The sequence below is a fragment of the Bombina bombina genome, chromosome 1 (genome assembly GCF_027579735.1).
Source record: "Bombina bombina isolate aBomBom1 chromosome 1, aBomBom1.pri, whole genome shotgun sequence".
Lineage (NCBI taxonomy): Eukaryota > Metazoa > Chordata > Amphibia > Anura > Bombinatoridae > Bombina > Bombina bombina.
In genome coordinates this window covers 890342352-890364945 of record NC_069499.1, presented here as the reverse complement: position 1 = coordinate 890364945, position 22594 = coordinate 890342352, and the positions used below count along the sequence as shown (strand labels likewise).

The following is a 22594-nucleotide window of genomic DNA, read 5'->3' as shown; positions in this document are numbered from 1 at the left end:
CATCTCCCCACTCTTGCGCAAAAATGATCACATTTTTTTATTTGCGCTTATCCAACATGAAAATATAAATATTTCATATTCCAATGTTCTTTACATAGTAGAATATGTTATATTTATTCATAAATACTCAATTCTACATATATCTGATGGTATTTTGGTAAAATACATATCTATAACTATATATACTAGGGCTGAGTTAGACTAGTCGACTAATCGATTAGTCGATCGGTCTATCATTGTTTGACTAGTACGGCATTAGTCGATTACTGATATATTACATTTTGCTATATTTTCAAAGTCAAAAACAGTCGTAGCCAGCCTACCAGCCCGTAGCCTTAGCCTAAGCCTACTACCGATTGTGGATTGTCTCACTTGGCGGCAGTTATGATGACGTGTTTTTTTGTACCCGTAGTAGACGAAAGAAATTTTGCAAAAATCGTCATCTTCAACAAAAAGTCCTGCTTGGAAATATTTTGAAAAACTACATGAAAAGGCAGTTAAGTGCAACATTTGCGGCGTGCAATTGCAGTACAATAAATTCACGACTTCCATATTAAGCCACCTAAGAAAACAAATACCCGTCTGCATTGGTAGCAACAGATAAAGAAAAAGGACAACAACAAACATCCATTGCAGCTTTTACAGTAAGACAACGGCAATGTGACACTGTGCGTGCTGAAACAACGTCGACTCTCTTAGCTAATATGAGTTGATGTTTTTGTTAAATAAAAACTTGCATGGACGCGCTTTGCAGATTTTGTTTTTGTTTACATATGGGAGTTGTTGTGTTGACTAGGTTTTAAAAATAAATTAAAAAAAAGGAAATTTATGCTTACCTGATAAATTTGTTTCTTTTACGATATGACGAGTCCACGGATTTCATCCTTACTTATGGGATATCGCCTCCTGGTCAGCAGGAGGAGGCAAAGAGCTCCACAGCAGAGCTGCATAAATAGCTCCTCCCTTCCCCCCAACCCAGTCATTCGACCGAAGTTAGGAAGAGAAAGGAAATGCCAAGGAGCAGAGGTGACTGAAGTTTAACAAAAATAAAGACCTGTCTAAAAAATGACAGGGTGGGCCGTGGACTCATCATATCGTAAAAGAAACAAATTTATCAGGTAAGCATAAATTTCCTTTTCTTTTACAAGATATGACGAGTCCACGGATTTCATCCTTACTTATGGGATACAATACCAAAGCTATAGGACACGGATGAAAGGGAGGGACAAGACAGGAATCTAAACGGAAGGCACCACTGCTTGAAGAACCTTTCTCCCGAAAACAGCCTCGGACGAGGCAAAAGTATCAAATTCGGAAAAAGTGTGAAGAGACTACCAAGTTGCAGCCTTGCAAATCTGTTTAACAGAAGCATCATGTTTAAATGCCCATGAGGAAGCCACAGCCCTAGTGGAATGAGCCGTAATTCGTTCTGGAGGCTGCTGTCCAGCAGTCTCATATGCAAAACGGATGATACTCTTCAGCCAAAAAGAAAGAGAGGTAGCTGTAGCTTTCTGGCCCCTACGTTTTCCAGAAACAAATAATGAAGATGATTGACGAAATTCTTTGGTCGCCTGTAAGTAAAACTTCAGGGCACGGACCACGTCCAAGTTATGTAACAGACGCTCCTTCTTAGAGGAAGGATTAGGACACAATGAAGGAACAATAATTTCCTGATTAATATTTCTGTTGGAAACAACCTTAGGAAGAAAACCAGGTTTGGTACGTAACACTACCTTATCGGAATGAAAAATAAGGTAAGGAGAATCACATTGCAATGCCGACAGCTCAGAAACTCTGCGAGCAGAAGAAATAGCAACCAAGAATAAAACTTTCCAAGATAATAACTTAATATCTATGGAATGCATTGTTTCAAACAGAACCCCTTGAAGAACCTTAAGAACTAAATTCAAACTCCAAGGAGGAGCAATAGGTCTAAACACAGGCCTGATTCTAGTCAGAGCCTGAAAAAAAGATTGAACATACGGAACATCTGCCAGACGTTTGTGTAGCAAAATAGATAAAGCAGAAATCTGTCCCTTTAAGGAACTTGCTGATAACCCTTTCTCCAATCCTTCTTGGAGAAAGGATAAAATCCTAGGAATCCTAATCTTACTCTATGAGTAGCCCTTGGATTCGCACCAATAAAGATATAAACGCCATATCTTATGGTAAATCTTTCTAGTAACAGGCTTACGGGCCTGGATCAAGGTATCAATGACCGAATAAGAGAACTCTCGCTTAGATAAAATCAAGCGTTCAATCTCCAAGCAGTCAGCTGTAGAGAAATTAAATTCGGATGATGGAAGGGTCTCTGAATGAGAAGGTCCTGCCTCAATGGAAGCTTCCACGGTGGCAGAGATGACATATCCACCAGGTCGGCATACCAAGTCCTGAGAGGCCACGCAGGTGCGATGAGAATCACTGAGGCCCTCTCCTGCTTGACTCGAGCAATCACCTGAGGAAGGAGAGCAAACGGTGGAAACACATAAGCTAGGTTGAACGACCAAGTCACTGCCAAGGCATCTATCAGTTCGGCCTGAGGATCCCTGGACCTGGATCCGTATCTCAGAAGCTTGGCATTCTGACAAGATACCATAAGATCCAGCTCCGGTCTGCCCCATCTGAGAATCAGGGTGGCAAAGACTTCCGGATGGAGTTCCCATTCCCCTGGATGAAACGTCTGTCTGCTCAAAAAATTCACTTCCCAGTTGTCCACTCCTGGGATGTAGATTGCTGACAGATAACAAGAGTGGGCCTCCGCCCACCGAATTATCTTGGATACTTCTGTCATCACTAAGGAACTCCTTGTTCCTCCATGATGATTGATGTAAGCCACAGTAGTGATGTTGTCCGACTGAAATCGGATGAATTTGGCCGAAGCCAACTTAGGCCAAGTCTGAAGCGCATTGAATATTGCTCTCAACTCCAGAATATTGATTGGAAGAAGAGACTCCAACCGAGTCCACACACCCTGAGCCTTCAGGGAATTCCAGACTGCACCCCATCCTAGGAGACTGGCGTCCGTTGTCCCTATCACCCATGAGGGTCTGCGGAAGCACGTCCCTTGGGACAGATGATCTGGAGACAACCACCAAAGAAGAGAGTCACTTGTCTCCTGATCCAGATCTATCTGAGGAGACAAATTTGCATAATCTCCATTCCACTGTCTGAGCATGCTCAGTTGTAGAGGTCTGACATGAAAACGAGCAAACGGAATGATGTCCATTGCCGCCACCATCAATCCAATTACCTCCATGCACTAGGCCACTGATGGCCGAGGATTGGACAGAAGGGATCGGCATGTATTCAAAATCTTTAGCTTTCTGACTTCCGTCAAAAAGATTTTCATGGATACAGAGTCTATTAGAGTTCCCAGGAAAGGAGCCCTTGTTTGTGGCATTAGTGAACTCTTATCTAGATTTACCTTCCACCCGTGAGTCCTTAGAAAGGATAGAACAATGGCGGTATGAGACTTTGTCAGCTGATAAGACGATGCCTGAATCAGAATGTTGTCCAGATAAGGCGCCACTGCAATGCCCCGCGGTCTGAAAACCGCCAGCAGAGACCCTAGAACCTTTGTGAAGATCCTGGGTGCCGTGGCCAGCCCGAAAGGAAGAGGCACAAACTGAAAATGTTTGTCCAGAAAGGCAAACCTCAGGAACTGGTGATGATCTCTGTGGATAGGAATATGAAGATATGCATCCTTTAAGTCCACGGTAGTCATATATTGACCCTCCTGGATCAATGGAAGAATTGTCCGAATAGTCTCCATCTTGAAGGATGGAACTCTGAGAAACTTGTTTAGACTCTTGAGATCTAAAATGGGTCGGAACGTTCCTTCTTTTTTGGAAACCACGAAAAGATTTGAGTAAAACCCCTGCCCCTGTTCCTGTATTGGAACGGGACAAATTACTCCCATAGTGGAGAGGTCTTCTACACAACGTAAGAACGCCTCTCTTTTTATCTGGTCTACAGACAATCGTGAAAGAACAAACCTTCCCCTTGGGAAGGAATTTTTTAACTCTAACTGATACCCTTGAGACACAATTTCTAATGTCCATGGATCCTGAACATCTCTTCTCCAAGCCTGGACAAAGAGAGAAAGTCTGCCCCCTACTAGATCCGGTCCCGGATCGGGGGCCGCCCCTTCATGCTGTCTTGGGAGCAGCAGCGGGCTTCATGGGTTGTTTACCCTTGTTCCAAGTCTGGCTGGGTCTCCAGGAGGGCTTGGCTTGAGGATAATTTCCTTCTTGTTTAGAGGAAGAAGAAGGGGGGATTCCCTTGAAATTACGAAAGGAACGAAAATTACTCTGTCGTCCCCTTTGCTTAGAGGTTTTGCCTTGTGGGAGCAGATGACCCTTACCTCCCGTGATGTCAGAAATGATCTCCTTCAAGTCAGGCCCGAACAGGGTCTTTCCCTTGTAAGGAATAGCCAAGAGCTTAGATTTCGAGGACACATCCGCAGACCAAGACTTTAACCATAAGGCTCTTCTTCCTAAAATGGAAAATCCTGAATTCTTGGCCGCCAATTTGGTGATTTGAAAGGCAGCATCCGTAATAAAAGAATTAGCCAGTTTAAGGGCCTTCATTCTATCCTGAATCTCCTCCAAAGAGGTCTCAGTCCTGAGAGACTCCTCTAGGGCATCAAACCAAAAGGCAGCCAGCTTTTTATCCATGGGGTCTTTGAAAGCACAACTGTCCTCAATAGGGATAGTCGTACGCTTAGCCAGGGTAGAGATAGCTCCCTCCACCTTAGGGATCGTCTGCCAAGAATCCTGAATGGAGTCAGCTATAGGGTACATCTTCTTAAAGATAGGGGAAGGGGAGAACGGATACCCGGTCTTTCCCATTCCCTAGCAACAATTTCCGAAATTCTCTTAGGAAACGGAAAAACATCTGAATAAGAAGGAACCTCCAAGTATCTATTCATCTTACACAACTTCTCTGGAGGGACCACAATAGAGTCACAGTCGTCCAGAGTCAGCAAAACCTCCCGTAGTAACAGGCGGAGGTGTTCAAGCTTAAATCTGAAGGACATCACGTCCGTATCTGTCTGAGGTAAAACACTGCCTGAGTCAGACAGTTCTCCATCAGACAGAATCTCCCTACCCCCCACTTCAGAGCCCTGGGAAGGTACATCGGAGATCGCCATCAAAGAACCAGAAGTCGCATGGACCACCTGGGTCTCTCTTCTACTACGTTTGCCTTGCAACACTGGTAATTTAGACAAAACTTCTGAAAGAGTGGATGACAGGACTGCAGCCGTATCCTGCAGAGTAAATGACGCAGACACAGTTGAAGAACATGGCGTCACTTGCGCGAGCGTTAAAGGCTGTGACGCTTGGGGAGAAATATGCGGCATACCCTGAATATCAACAGTCTGAAGACATTCATTAGGCATATCTTTATTAAAGAAAATTTGCTCTTTACACTGTAAAGCCCTCTCAATACATGGGGGACAAAGTGTAACAGGGGGTTCCACAATGGCATCTAAACACATTTGACATGTACTTTGTTCAAGGTCATCCATGATAACCTAAACAAAAAGCAAGCTTGGTCCAATTCACTGATTAAATTTATTTGTGAATATCAGTCTAATAATAAAATATTTGTGGAGTACTGTCTCTTTAAGAAAAGCTATCTGTTTGATATATATAAGGCAGAGAGCAAAATTTCACATTCCCTGTGCGAGGGCCTTTAGAAAATTAACACACTGGAATACTTTGAAAATTTACTCAGTCACCTCGCCGCAACTCTGCTGCGGCCCCTACCTTCCTCCACACCCAATCTTAACTCCGCAAACACGGCGCACCTAAAGCTGCTTATAAAATATCACCACAAGCGGACTTAGGAGCCGAGAAGAGAAGCTGCCCACCGGAACTCAAATAGTAACTGCGTGCAAAGCGCGCAAAACACTAAGGCCCCCCCCTTCGTGGGCGAAAACAACCAAAACAGTCCACACCTGAAAATACCAACATGTACCGGAGCTTTTAGTAAAAACATGTCCCCTCCGGAATTGTCCCCAGCGTCATACCCACACAATATTTCCCAGCGCTTCTAGGCTAAATAGTATAATGCCAGAGTGTCTGGATAAATAAACTATGTCAGTTTTCACTATATATCCCAGCGCTTCTAGGCTATTAAAATGCCAGAATGTCTGGATATTACACGATCTGTTAAAGGGAAGTGCTTTCACTCAGGTCGTTAGCCCCAATATAACAGTTCAAGTACAGTTATTCTGAGATATGCTGCCACCCCAGAATAAAAAACTGCACTTACCTCCATGCTGAGGAACAGCATGACAATTTCACAGTGTCAAGAGGTCCACTCTTCCTCCTGAGGTCCTGTGAAAAATAGAAGGGTCCTAGTTACAACCTCTAAGACCATACACAGAAAGGCAGCACAGTCAAGGGAGGCGCAGTGGAGACAAATATCCACCAGTTCCCATAGCCTAAAAAAACTATCCAGAAGCTGCTCTGTAATAAAATAGCACACTTTGGCACCATTTAAAAATAAAAAATTCTTGATTGAAGAATCTAAGCTAACACCTCACTTTACCTCTTCCTATCACTAACACAGGCAAAGAGAATGACTGGGTTGGGGGGAAGGGAGGAGCTATTTATGCAGCTCTGCTGTGGAGCTCTTTGCCTCCTCCTGCTGACCAGGAGGTGATATCCCATAAGTAAGGATGAAATCCGTGGACTCGTCATATCTTCTAAAAGAAAGAACATTTTACAATTACATTAAAAATATTTTGCATTTAATACCTATTTTCTGTCAAGAGGGGGTGCTTTCGACTAATCGATTGTAAAATTATTAGTCATGCACATACCTAATATATACATGATTATATATAGGTATAGACATATACAGATGTATATATAGGAATATCTATTTAGAAATGCCGAGAACATATTCTGCTATCTAGCAACACTAGAATGCAAATACATAGTTAAAACCCTTATTAAATATGAATATTGCATAAACAAGCCATTACATGCTTTCATCTTCTTAACGGCAAAGGGCTACAATGCACTTAAACATTTGCGCTCCACTCGTAATCTAGCCCTATATGTGCAAATCAGTTAATAAAATGGACAAGCGTTATACATTTAAACAGTCTAATACCTTTATCTTTTTCAAGAGCTGTTACAATTACAATTTGCAAATGGCTGTAAGCTTGCTATCACTTCCAGATGATATTTAAAACAGAAGACACCTGCATAAAATAAAAATAACTAAATCTTAGTGTGTGCAAGTACTTTCCACTTAGTACTTTTTTGAGTAACTTGTATACTGCGTATAGCATTCCATAAACCTAAAATGTGGGTGAGATATTATATTTGATGGCAAATGTGTATTGCAGCTGAGTCAATCACAGGTGAAGGATGCAAGTTCAAAGCCATTCTTTTATACCATCCTCCTAGAGTTGCTAAGCAACATGCTCGGAAATGTTATTTTTGTCTAAAAAAGTTGCTGAATGTTAAATGAAAAATGGGGCGGGCAACTCTTAACACTTAAATAGATTTTCATGCAGTTGTAAAAAGAATTAGGAACTATGTAAACTGGGTGAAAAACAGAAATACATAACACTTTACTTCGGGCTAAAATGGTTTATCGTTTTGTACCTTGGCTTTTGGTCCAGCAAGATAAACTCACCCAAAGTTAAAGGGAATATAAAATATTCCCTTTAAAGCCCAAAAATGTTGCAACCTATTAATTTTCTATTCAGCAAAAAATCCCTAGTATGTTCTTGTAAGATTAAAGAGATACTGAACCCAATTTTATTCTTTCATTATTCAGATAAAGCATGCCATTTTAAGCAACTTTCTTATTTCCTCCTATTAATAATTTTGTTTCGTTCTCTTGGTATCTTTATTTGAAAAAGCAGAAATGTAAGCTAAATGTAGCCACCAATCAGCAAGTGCTACCCATGGTTCTGAACCAAAAATGGTCCGGCTGCTAAGCTTACAGTCCTGTTTTTTCAAATAAAGATACAAAGAGAATAAAGAAAATGTGATAATAGGAGTAAATTAGAAAGTTGCTTAAAGGCACATTAAACACAATTTTTTTCCATCACAATTTAGAAAGAGCTTATAATTTTAAACAACTTTCTAATTTACTTTTATCATCTAATTTGCTTCATTTTCTTGATATACTTTGCTGAAAAGCATTATCTAGATAGGCTCAGAAGATGCTGATTGGTGGCTGCAAATAGATGCCTTGTGTAATTGGCTCACCTATGTGCATTGCTATTTCTTCAACAAAGGATATCCAAAGAATTAAGCAAATGAGATAATAGAAGTAAATTGAAATGTTGTTTAAAATTGTATGCTCTGCCAGAATCATGAAAGAAAATGTTTGGGTTTAAAGGCCCTTTAAAATTGCATTGGGGTTCAGTATCCCTTTAACAGCCTGATAATCAAAATCTTACCAGCATGGAGAAAAATACAAAATATTTGGGGGCTATTTTTTTAGCATTATATACTAATGTATGTACCTCTCCTTCACATTCAGAACCCTGCATAGTGAAATAGTTAACAAGGTAAAAATTTCCTTTCTAAAAAGTTTTAAGGGACCTCAAACCAGGGTGGATGAAATAGATGTGTTTTGTTTTGTTTTTTAATTAAAAAAAAAACTTTTTTTATTGAAATCAATTTTTTTTTGTTTTAAATAGGATTTTTATTAAAATAAAATGCTGTTTTTGTGGAAAATTCAATTTAAAGATATTTCTGTGCAATTTCTGTCCGAGGACTGGATTCTGATTTGCTTATCAGATGAAGAAGAAGGCAGCTACGTAATAGTGGGGGGAGTTCGGCATCCATATTGACCGGCTATTAGAGTAGTTAGCGCCGCTGATTAGGACAGAAGCAAGGCGGCAAGGGAGGAGGGGTATAGTGCAGGCGGACCTCCGTTTTTTTATTTACCATATCAAAACATGTTATACTAAGTGTTGAATGTCCCTTTAAAGTGACAGTCAATCCTAGCGTTTTTGAAACGCTAGGATTTTCTATTGAAACAAATAAAGGGGACTTTCATTCATGAAGTATAAGATACTTCATGTACAAAGCTCCTTTATTTGTTTCAACCGATCAGTGTTCTTAAAGTGAAGGTAAACTTTGGTGAATGAAAGCCAGTTTTTTAAAAATACTATTAAAAACAGGGGCACTTTCATTCATCAAAGTTTACAAAGCAGCCGTTTTTTATAAAAATAATTACCTACCTTTTTTTCTTTTCACTGCTACAGCCAGTGGCGTAGCGTGGGTTGTCAGTGCCCAGGGCAAGACAAGTATTGCGCCCCCCCAACCCCATTTTAGATATGCTGCTTCTTCTTACATTTGGGACAAACCAAGCAAAGACCCAAGCCTGGTAGATCACATCCCAGAGGCAGAACTTTTCTTTACTTTCTGCGATGAGATTTTTTTTTTAGTGAAAAAATTTCTGCAGGTCATTTTTTAAATAAAACTCAATATTAAATTAGACAGCTACACTAAGGCACCAGTTCAATTGCAATGTATTGGTTAACTGAAGAATAAAGCAATTTTTAATGTTTTATAATATAGTGCAGTAGTTGAAAATTGCATTTGCAAATTAGCTGCATACAAAATTTTTTTTTTTTTAAATGTCTAATAAATGTTTAATAAATCTGTTTCCTTTTCTCTTGGTCTAACATAGAAATCTAGTAATAAAAAGATGCAGTGCTCTTACATTTAGAATAAACAGTTTTGCAGACTGGGAAATCTCTGAGAGCCAGTCAACAAGCAATGTGCTGCTGCTTTGCAGCTCTACTGCATATTTGACTGCTCACTTCAAACAGCACTTTGCCCTGGTTGCACTGTGTTAAGGAAAACTGACACAGTACAGCTAGAGCACAGCTCTGTTTGAAGAAAACTGTCTAATGTGGAGCAGCACTACAAAGTTCAAGCACTAACAGTTCCTGCATGTGTCCTGTTCTTTCTGCAGACATGCTGCATTTTCTGCGATGACATCTCACATCACTGTATGTTCTTCCTTCGGGGATCACATAAAGCAAGGGACACTGTCTCCTCTCCCACAAAATGCTCCCTTAACCATCTTTACTGGATAACTAACAGTTATTGCTGATGATACCCATATCCCCAAAATATGTCCCTTGTCATAAGCAGCTGCTAATCAGTAGCGCCTTACAAACAAAGCCATGAAAATAATATATTGGCAATACAAGAGGCAGTGGGTGAAGCATTATGCAAGCATTATGTGCTATCCCCCTGTGATCAAACCCTGTCTGCACCACTCCAGAGCTGGGCAAATATATACAATATTAAATTTTAAGATTTATTCTCGTTTTACACATGGGGGAAAGCCCCCCTTAAACCCCATCTGGTGGTGACATGTCCTGATCTGTAAAACTTCATGGTAGAAATACTGCAGACCACAGGGTGCACCCACCCCCACATTGCAGCAACCCATATTGTATATGTGGTGCAATAGGTTTTTGGTAAGTCGTTAAAAAGAGGAAAAGAGGACACACAGGTTGGCAGCTGTTACATAAGGTTGTCCCTGCTGGGCAGACTGTCTTTTGGGTGCCAATGACATATAAAAGTGGGGTATATATTCTACCTTAATAAATATAACAATTGTAAGTAATCAATATAAAAGGGGCATGGGACAGACAACCCAGCATTACATACATATATGGGGGGAGGGTGTATGGTATTTAGGGGGGTGCTGTTAAATTTATTTACTAACACAAATTATAGTTATTTTTTTTACTTTAAATGCAGTAAGGGTGGGTTTAATGTAAATAAAAAAGGCAATGAGCACCCAAACCCTAAAAATCGGTAAAAGTCCACACCTCAGGAGTCCAGCAAGAAATAGATTCAAGATGGTGAATTCATAGGACTTCTTTGATAGGAGACAAACACAGTGAAATGCCTGGTGAGCAGCACAATCCTGGTGCCAGACAGCACACAAATCCCTAAATCTACTTCTGCCCTAGGAAGATCATGGAGGGGGGAAATCAAATACAGAAAACAAGGCCTCATTTTTGTCAACTGTCACAAATATACTTTTTTTGTGCAAGGACAAGATAAGTAAGTTGTAATCAGAATCCGGTCAAACATGAAAGTATGGTCTCTGATCACCCCACCATCCCACTAACTAGGTAACTGGGGTTAACAGAAAGGCAGAGCTCAGCCATGCTGCCACCAGTGCCACGGGTTTGAAAGAGATTTATTGCACTTTTTAAGGATTCCTCCCCCCTACCTCTGCTTAGAGATCCTTAAAAAGTGCCCCAGGCAATGCATGGCATTCTGGCTCTGGGTCCTTTGTTGGAAGGGAACTTAATTGTTGGGTAATAATAGAACCGTAATTAAGCTGCATTTTGCGTGTTGCTAGTATCAGGCAAAAAAAGGGCTATAAGTAAGTCTGGTCCTGACACCTTACCTTAGTCGCGGCATCACCACATTCCTGACGGGTCGCAGAACAGAGCTGGGAGCCTGTCAGAATTTTTAGCCTCCCTTCTTCCCTTTGCTAAGTTGAGGCTGGAAGCGCCCCTCAGAATTATGCGCCCGGGGCAACCAACCCTGTTGCCCCCCCCCCCCCACGCTACGCCACTGGCTACAGCAGCTTCCCCCACATAGAGATCCTCTATTCACACGTCAGCAATGACTAATCCTGCTTCCTCCAATCACAACTTTCCACCCAGGGTAGTCATTGCCTGAGGCCATGCTGTGATTGGAAGAAGCCAGATTAGTCATTGCTGATGTGTGAATAGAGGATCTCTATGTGGGGGAAGCTGCTGTAGCACTGAAAAGAAAAAAAGGTAATTTTTTTACCAAAACGGCTGCTTTGTAAACTTTGATGAATGAAAGTGCCCCTGTTTTTAATAGTATTTTTAAAAAACGGGCTTTCATTCACCAAAGTCTACCTTCACTTTAACTGTTAACGAAGCCCACGGCAAAAAAAAATTGCTAAGATTTACCACATGGCTATTGGCTAAGAGGTGAAAAACGTCACCTCTCTAGCAAAACAGCAATCTGCCGTGGGCTGCCATAGCAGCTCAGACCGGCGATCGCTTGAAACAAATAAAGGAGTTTTCTGCATGAAGTATGTTATACTCAGGGCCGGACTGGGAATGAAAAGCAGCCCTGGAAAATTTTTAGACCAGCCCTAAATTTTGCCGCGCCGTGCCCATAGAATGTACATGCCCGATTTTTCACAGTGGGTAATTGGGATATGGGATATTCATAAATATTTTGAGATGAGAATGCAAGAAGAGAAAATTAAAACAAATTTCTGTAATTTAAACACATATATAAAAAAAAAACATTGATTTTATCCTTCACTGAGTGATATGAAAAATGAACCTAATATGTTTAAATATAAGGTATAGATTTTCACATTCACACTACATATCTCTAACCTTAATCTTGACAATGTTATTTTTTGGCACTTGCTCTCTTTATCCCTATCTATTGTTTTACAAATTTGGGGGAGGGGTATTTACAGACAGGGTTAAATATAGACTCATAACTGTCTGTGCATGTATAGCCTGGTAAAAAAGCAATATAATTTAGTTACTTAGCTATACATGCACAGACAGTTATGAGTCTATATTTAACCCTGACCATCTTTTATCCACATTGGCTCTATAGCTCACACATTTTGTGGCCTGTGCTGTGTAGTGAGTTAACATAACAAGCTAGTTATTTTTGGTATTGGAATTGGAGGATGAATTGGAGCACTGCCACTGACTGACTGACTTCTAAGTTCTGTCCTGACTGAGTGACCGACCATGATGTATGTTGCCTCTGCTCAGACATTCAGAGAGACAGACAGACTGTCAGTGCATTCAGTGAGTGCTGCTCTTTTTTGCTGATGGCCGCCTCAGTGGCCTGGCCTGCTGCTGCACACTGCCTGCTGCCCCCCAAAAAAATAGTAGTACCTTATGCCTGCCTGACTGCCTCAGACAGACAGTGAGAGTGACAGTGCAGTCCGTGAGTGCTGGCTGTTCTGCTTTTGGTGATGGCCGTCTCAGTGCCACGTGACGTGGCCTGGCCTGCTGCTGCACACTTCTGCCTGCCTGCTGCCCCCAATAAATTTCAATTTACTAGTATAGATAGATACTTCTATAGTATTAGTACGGTACCTTACCTTATTCTCCCACGACGTGCAGACCTCACCTGGCTGTGGCTGGCTGACAGTCCTGAGTCCTCCTGACTCCTGAATTGGCCGAACTGAAGGGAAGCAGTAGCACGCCACGCAGACGCAGCCCTCCCAGGCTGAGGCTCCCTCCACTATGTCATGTGGTGGCGCCGGCGCATGGTGAGAGTCGTCGTGAGGTGACATCATCACAGCACTGCAGTCTGCAGCAGTGACAGCTCCTGCCCTGGCGGGCCCACCCTCACCCAGCACCTGCTGAGCTCAGCTGACCCGGCCAGTCCTGACTCCTGCGGCCCATAGGAAGGAACCAACTGAGTCTGACAGTCTGTCACAGTGTGAACAGTGTAGTGAATGTGATAGTAACACTAACTCTATACACTGCAGACTGAGTCAACTCAGTTGGTACTTACTTGTGGAGTCACTCTGTCAGTGTCACAGTCAGTCAGAGTGAGGCACAGCACGGCAGCCGCAGCAGCGGTCGGACAGTTGGAGAGGGGGATGGTTATTAGTTTAATTAATTACAACACAACAACCAATTATTAAGTTTAATAAATAAAACATAAATTAAACACTTTATTTACTAATTACACACCCACACGAATGCTGCTGTAGCAGTGGGGAGGTAGGGACTGGACTGGTAGTGGATACCTTACCGGGACGGCCCGGCCCTAAGCGCAATAGCGCAATAAATAAAAAGCAAGCAATTTAGACACAGCAGCCAGGCCAGCCCAGCTGCGCTGCCGGCCGGCGGCCCACCGGGATTTTTCCCGGTATCCTGGCTGCCCAATCCGGCCCTGGTTATACTTCATGAATGAAGTGCACTGTATTTGTTTCAATAGTCAATCCTAGCATTTAAAAAATGCTAGGAATAACTTTCACTTTAATAAGTGCAGATAAAACAACAGCATATTTAGAAGTTTAATTATGCCTGGGCTTGACAAATCTTGGGAGGCAGGAGCCATGGCTTGGGACTTTATGTCATGTTATGCCCATTGTATTGTAGTAAAGAAATATGTGCACTAAAATAAACATTTATAGAAGAAAGCACTATAATTAAATTACTTAATTGCTAATGGATACAGATGCTTAATAATGTTTCAGACATTAATAATAAGATAAGTTGAACAAAACAGTGTAATGAGGAATTTGGAAACGAAATGTTAAGGAATTTGGTTGCCAAGGAGCTAAGTATTTATATAAAGAACGCTCAGAAAACTCATACAATAAACTAGATAAGAGTAAGAGAGAGTTCTTTCATGAACTTTATCAATCCAGCAGTTACCTAATTCAAATTCATAACTCTCAGGATTAGAACTAACGCTTTTGTTAAAAAATAATAATAATAATAATCAAATGGTCTGGAATAGAGGCTATTTTAGCAACATTATATCACTCTTGCAAGTTACTAGCTGAAAAATCATTCAAATTCAGAGTTCTTTAATTCCCATGTAATAGAGGTTAAAATGGAAATGCAATTTTGACCAAACAACAAGTCGAGTCATGGGGCTCCATTTATTAAAGGGATAGGGAAGTCAAAATTAAAATTGCATGATTCAGATAGAGCAGGTCATTTTAAGACACTTTTAAATTCACTTCTATTTTCAAATGTGTTTCATGCTCCTTATACAGGGAGTGCAGAATTATTAGGCAAATGAGTATTTTGACCACATCATCCTCTTTATGCATGTTGTCTTACTCCAAGCTGTATTGGCTCGAAAGCCTACTACCAATTAAGCATATTAGGTGATGTGCATCTCTGTAATGAGAAGGGGTGTGGTCTAATGACATCAACACCCTATATCAGGTGTGCATAATTATTAGGCAACTTCCTTTCCTTTGGCAAAATGGGTCAAAAGAAGGACTTGACAGGCTCAGAAAAGTCAAAAATAGTGAGATATCTTGCAGAGTGATGCAGCACTCTTAAAATTGCAAAGCTTCTGAAGCGTGATCATCGAACAATCAAGCGTTTCATTCAAAATAGTCAACAGGGTCGCAAGAAGCGTGTGGAAAAACCCATGAACTGAGAAAAGTCAAGCGTGCAGCTGCCAAGATGTCACTTGCCACCAGTTTGGCCATATTTCCGAGCTGCAACATCACTGGAGTGCCCAAAAGCACAAGGTGTGCAATACTCAGAGACATGGCCAAGGTAAGAAAGGCTGAAAGACGACCACCACTGAACAAGACACACAAGCTGAAACGTCAAGACTGGGCCAAGAAATATCTCAAGACTGATTTTTCTAAGGTTTTATTGACTGATGAAATGAGAGTGAGTCTTGATGGGCCAGATGGATGGGCCCGTGGCTGGATTGGTAAAGGGCAGAGAGCTCCAGTCCGACTCAGACGCCAGCAAGGTGGAGGTGGAGTACTGGTTTGGGCTGGTATCATCAAAGATGAGCTTGTGGGGCCTTTTCGGGTTGAGGATGGAGTCAAGCTCAACTCCCAGTCCTACTGCCAGTTTCTGGAAGACACCTTCTTCAAGCAGTGGTACAGGAAGAAGTCTGCATCCTTCAAGAAAAACATGATTTTCATGCAGGACAATGCTCCATCACACGCGTCCAAGTACTCCACAGCGTGGCTGGCAAGAAAGGGTATAAAAGAAGAAAATCTAATGACATGGCCTCCTTGTTCACCTGATCTGAACCCCATTGAGAACCTGTGGTCCATCATCAAATGTGAGATTTACAAGGAGGGAAAACAGTACACCTCTCTGAACAGTGTCTGGGAGGCTGTGGTTGCTGCTGCACGCAATGTTGATGGTGAACAGATCAAAACACTGACAGAATCCATGGATGGCAGGCTTTTGAGTGTCCTTGCAACGAAAGGTGGCTATATTGGTCACTGATTTGTTTTTGTTTTGTTTTTGAATGTCAGAAATGTATATTTGTGAATGTTGAGATGTTATATTGGTTTCACTGGTAAAAATAAATAATTGAAATGGGTATATATTTGTTTTTTGTTAAGTTGCCTAATAATTATGCACAGTAATAGTCACCTGCACACACAGATATCCCCCTAAAATAGCTATAACTAAAAACAAACTAAAAACTACTTCCAAAACTATTCAGCTTTGATATTAATTAGTTTTTTGGGTTCATTGAGAACATGGTTGTTGTTCAATAATAAAATTAATCCTCAAAAATACAACTTGCCTAATAATTCTGCACTCCCTGTATTACTTGTTGAAAAAGAATACACACATATCCTACACTAGTGGGAGCTAGCTGCTGATTGGTGCCTGCACATATTCGTCCCTTGTGATTGGCTAACTAGATGTGTTCAGCTAGCTGCCAGTAGTGCAATGCTGCTCCTTCAGCAAAGGATCACACGAGAATGAAGCACATTAGATAACTGAAGTAAATTGGAAAGTTGTTTAAAATTGTATGTTCTACCCAAATCATGAAAGAAAAATTCAGTTTCCAGTCCTTTTAACCCGCAGATGCTGCTTCAGAATCCCATCGTTTCAGGTCCGGACAGTTTTAGGTGGCGGACTGAAATCATCCCGATCCGATACGGTCACCAGAAATGCTTGTGCATCGTTAAATGCCAACAGTGCACGCTGTCGGCATTTAGCAAGGTCGAGCAGACTTGATTTGCTACAGCAAATCATGTCCGCCTCGACCATTAAAAAATCTACCCCATGGACTGTGCCTTAAAAGGATTGAAAGTAGTGCATTAAATGCATTAATTTTTTATCAACTTATTATTATAATTCAATGCTGTGTGTCTAAAAAATATGTTGTTTTTTGTATAAATAAAATAAAATCATATATTTTGCTGCAATTTGTGTGACCTTTCCCCTTGCTGTGACACTTTTTTTCCCAAAAATAGAATAGAATTGATACAAGCATTAAGGGCTAGATTTATTAAAGCTGAGGTGTACAGGGGCGGGTATACGCGCCCCTTTATGCCTCAGCTCGCCTGTGGCAGGGCGAAATTACCCGCAGGTATTCGCCATTGGACACGAGCGCAATTTTGCGCTCGCGTGCAATCCCGCCTCCTGCCCGCGCACAGCCAATCACGCGCGGGCAGGAGCTGTCAATCTCCTCAGTCTGACTAGACCGAGGAGATTGAATTTTGCCACATTAGAGGTGGCGAAGAGGTTAGGGAAGCAGCGGTCTGGTGACCGCTGCTTGATAAATGACGGTGAGCAAGTTCTTGTGAGAACTTGCAGCCGTAGGGCTTTAATAAATCTAGCCCTAAGTAGCTGGATCCCCTGAATAATCAAATTGAGTCGACTCCAGTCTGCTTTTTTTTAACCAAGGGAGAGACAGAGACTAAAGCAATGATCACATGCACAGTAACACTTCTGTCTCACTTTACCATGGCAACAAGTACCTGGGAGAGCTCTCCTATTTATTTTAGTGGCAAAGACAGCATGGTCTCTAACTAGATCTATAGCATCTCCAACAAACTTTGTGAAAAAAAAGTGCCATGGCAGGAGACTAGCAAAGACTGTAGCAAAAAATGTATAGATTTATTTTAAATATACAAAAAAAAAATAATAATAATTTGGTACACAAAAAACTATAAATGAACTGGAGTGATGGATTAAAATGATTAAATATCTTCCATGTCTTTAACTAAAAATTATTTTAGTGACAACTTGCCATTTTTGGCACATTACTGACAACAGTTTATTAAAAAGTCATCATTCAGTGACTAAACATATTATTCATTAATACAGCAAAAAAATAATAATAATCCTAACTGACCTCCAAATATGTGTTATATATTAAAATGTACTTAATCCTACATTATTAGCTTTCAGAAGCAAATATAAACCAAGCCGCACCATGAAAATTGTGAATTAAATTGCAGTGATTTCTGAGTGTGGAGGTTGGCAGTATCTTAACCTGAATTAGTCAGCAAAATGTATGATGCAGTTACTTTAATAGTGTGTATAGTATAGTGAATTAAAAGAATATATATATATATATATATATATATATATATATATATATATATATATATATATATATATATATATATATATATATATATCAGATTGAAAGATTTATACAATCTAATATCTCTCTCTAAACTTAGTGAATCAACTAAAAATGACAAAAAGTCTCACATGGAGAAGGAAAGGAGGTTTTTCATCTTCACATGAACCTTGCCTTTTTAATCTAAGAAAGTTCATCAAATCTAACTAGGGGTGATAATTTAAATGAAGACCATGAAAAACAACAAACTTACATACACCCTGTACTGTAAATCCCAAAATCCAAATCAAAGATGGCAGCTTCTAGAATGTGTAAACTCTCTCAGTTTTAAATTAACTGATATTAAAGGAATATGAAACCCACGTTTCTTTCAAGCATCTTATTTTTAACAACTTTCCAATTTACTTATATTATCAAATTTGCTTCACTCTCTTGGTATCCTTTTTTTAAAAGCATACCTAGGAAGGTTTAGGAGCTGGGAGATAGCTGCTGATTGGTAGCTACACATATATGCCTACTGTCTTTGGCTTACCAATGTGTTTAGCTAGCTCCCAGTAGTGCATTGCTACTCCTTCAATAAAGGATATCATGAGAATGAAGCAAAATTGATAATAGAAGTAAATTGGGAAGTTGCTTAAAATTGTATCCCCTATCTAAATCATGTGAGAAAAATTTTGGGTTTCATGCCCCTTTAATATTTAAATTTACTACAAGATTTGCATATAAGTGTTATATATGCAACTTCTGACTGGCCAACTGGCCATATCCTTATCTGGAGCAGGAATATAATGGGCAGGATGCACAACTTTGACTATCTGTGAAAAAAGAGAATTTTTAACAAAACTAGCTTATTATTTGTAATGTGGCTTCTTCCGTCTATTTAATCTAGGACATAAATTTGGAAATGTATGATAGCAGATTACAATCACATTTCTATTTTAATTTTCTGTGTTTTAGGGCTATGCATATACAAAGTTTAAAATATATTAAGCCCTGAAAAAATGTGCATAAAAAGTCACAATTATTTCCGTGACAGTTCTCAAGTCAAAAATGTCCCTAGTATTTGACAAAATTCTAGAGACATTTTTTAGGCAAAGGTTTTTTACGATTTCATGCGAATGCCTGATCTAGTTTTTTTGCAAACATATCGTTTTCACTTGATTTATCAATCTTAGACCATTAGAATAACCAGAATGGTTTTATTTGTTTATCCTATTATAATAGAATAAATTATTCATGTGATTGCAAGAATGTTATTTCTTATATATTATTATTAAAGTTATTTTTATTTTGCTCCTTCTTTGGCGCTCTTTTATGGAAGCTTTCCAGTTTACTGTAGCTTATCTTTGTTCTTTGGAGTACACTTTTTTTCAATTGCACTTTAAATTATTTTACTTTTTTATAAATCTGTATATACCATTTTGTAATTTAATTATTATTCTTCAGGTTCTGTGCCTTTATTTTGTGGGCAATTTCTATCCCTAGATACAGCCATTAAGGCAAGAAAAAATCAATTTTCATTCCAAACAACAATATTGCTCTTTCTCTTTTACTACTTCGCAACCTACAAATTGGCAAGATTAAAAACAGTGAATATTACATGCAACACTTTTCATAAATATATGAGAACAACGAATATATATGGGCATTTTAAACTGCCAATAGAGATTAATACAAGAATTAGGTATTTCCAGACAACATGCATATATATTAAAGATTTGTGAATGATTATGAGTCAGTTTGTTCGCACATATGAAAAGTTGCGACTTTATTGGCACATAACTTTCAAAAATATGGTGATATCGTTCGTGAGCTTATTTTATTTTTACGATAAACGTGAGAATTTTCCTATTCTAACTTTGCTAAACTTTGCCCAAAATGTGTATAGAATATGTGAAATATTACCAAATCCCTTTCGCTTGTTTTTACAGTACTTACAAAATAAATACCAAATTTGAGAAAATACTCTATTTAATTGAACCACTGCACTAAATTGTAATGTAACTTTGCAGACTAATATCCAATATCACAGAAAGACTGATTACAGCAAAAAGTGATAATATTAATGCATTAATAAATAAATTATATTTTAAATTAAAAGGAAAAAAAATGTATTACATCCATTCCATATTTTTTAGCTATTTGGGATTCATCTTTAAAACTTTGAATGTTTATTATTTGCATAATTTAAATAAAAACAAAAATCTTGCAGCTTTTTTTTAACTTGGTGGCACAGTGAAATATAGCTATTCATAGAATTCAGTGGCGTCACTGGGGGTTGCGTGAGCTGCGGACCGCACTGGGTGACATCGCCAGGGGGGTGACACTGAATGCGATACGGACCCTGCTGCTCCTGTATTTACTGTGCGTCAGTGCACTGTGTACAGGCAGACGCTCACTCAGCTGCATAGAGGGCTGCGGCGATGATCAATACCGGCAGCTCACAGTCTCACACTGCAGTTTTGCAGACTGCCTCTGCTCACACTACACTAGGTATATCATGTTACATATTGTTGCCTGCAGTTATTACATATATACAAAATATATACATATATAGGTGTTGACACTTGACAGTTACCAACTTTACAGTGCAGTGTCCATGTAAGTGTATAATTTCCTAATATGCTGGAGGTGGGCTAGCCTTGGGATACCCCATATATCTATAGGATGAGAGTACCTCAAGTGGTCAATCTATATTACTGATTGAGTTTTGTTATATTTTTGTTAACATTATATAAAACAAACAACATTACAGGGGGGGGCACCATGAGTTACAACACTGGGTGACATCAACCCTAGTGACCCCACTTTATGAGGCATGTCAACTAAAGTTTACACTCTCTCTAGTAGCCAGAGGGTTAAAATGTACAATTCTAAAATATAATAGTTAAAGATGAAATATTAATAAACTACTTTGCTGCAAGAGATTTATATATAATTCAATGACATTAGTCATTAAGGTAACTGGCTCAACTGCATTGTTTTTTTATTGTTTTGGTGTAAAGTTTTAAGTGCATTATTGATGTATATGTACAGTCTTGATGCTGTATGCTTGATATATGCACTTGAAAATAATATTTTTAAAAAAGGTAACTGGCACAAAAAGGGTTAACACCACAGCAAATTATGCGATCAGCTATTTTAAAGAGCAAGTAGTTCCCTATGTTGCTCACTCCCCCTTGAATCATTACAACTATACACAGTAATTCCTATCCAAATAATAATCCATGGAGTCTGTTCTCAAATACTCAGCATTAATCTGCAGAGAAATAATATATAATAATAATAACAATACAGGATGGACTATTCCATTCTTATTGAACCTAGAGAACTGCCAATCAGGCCATCTAAAGGATTGGATCAACTGGTGGCCATGAGTTATGGGTTAATCAATTTACTGTAAATGCGGAGATGAAATCATTTGGAAAATGTTTCCTTTAGGTTTGTTTGATGGCTGCCACAGATTAAATGAAATACTGCCCAAGGGTACGTGACATATTAACCTTTCACTGCTATAACTGGCATACATGTATCCAACTATACTAATGCCATAGCAGGCACCTGCTGCATTAACCATTTAAAGGCTTAAGATCAGATTAAAAATAAGGTTACGAATTACACAACATTTAGTCATAGTATATAAAGGGTACCAGACCAGGCTTTAACTCGAATCTTCAGTTCTCCCTCTTGGGGTTCAGGCATCACTTTACGGGCCACCCGCAGCTTGTTAAGCCCCCCGAAGGCGGACAGCAACACAGCTCGCATATCCCGGCCATCTCCAGCTCCTCCTCCGTCTACAGCCTCCTTCCCGCCTTCCTTCTCTATCATCTGTTCGGTCTCATCGGCTTTCTCAACCCGCTCCTTGGCCATGTCTCCGGTAGCTGGTTCCTGTTGTATGGGATGCTCAGGCTGTGCTGCGGCTCCAGGCGCTGGTCCTCAGCATTACCGTAATGCGCGCTCTAGCAGCTACATCCCATGCCCGCCTCAAAACGCCTGTAGCTGTGGTGCGCGTACACTAGGAGGAAAGCAAGTCTCTGATATGGTGGACCTATTGAGTCAGCCTGGAGGATGGAAGGCACTAGAGATTGTGTATTTGTTTGTGTAAGTACGTCGCTTTTCATGACCTGTTTTATGTTAGTGTCCGTGTAAATATATGAATGTCTAGTTATTTAGAAAAATAGAGTCGTAGTGTAAATACGCTAGTATAACTGTAAGTTAAAGGGGCAGTCTAGACAAAAAATTAACTTTCATGATACAGATAAGGAAAGCAATTTGAAATAAATTACCAATTCACTTTTATCATCAAATTTGCTTTGTTCTTTTGATATTCTTAGTTGAAAGCTAAACCTAGATTGGCTGATATGCTAATTTCTAAGCCCTTGAAGGCCGCCTCTTATCTCAATGCATTTGACAGTTTTTCACAGCTAGAGGTCGTTAGTTCATGTGTGGCATATAGATAACATTGTTATTTATGAGTCAGCACTGATTGGCTAAAATGCAAGTCT

General features: G+C 39.8%; 1 protein-coding gene across 1 annotated transcript in view; it reads right to left on the bottom strand.

Annotated features, from left to right (window-relative positions):
* The window catches only part of VAT1L (vesicle amine transport 1 like), a 676099-nt gene extending 654140 nt beyond the window's left edge, over window positions 1-21959 (bottom strand). The window contains exon 1 of the mRNA XM_053699561.1: window positions 21745-21959. Within this exon, the coding sequence (XP_053555536.1) occupies window positions 21745-21959 (215 nt within the window). The remainder of the gene's footprint in view (window positions 1-21744) is intronic.
* Window positions 21960-22594: the final 635 nt, after the last annotated feature.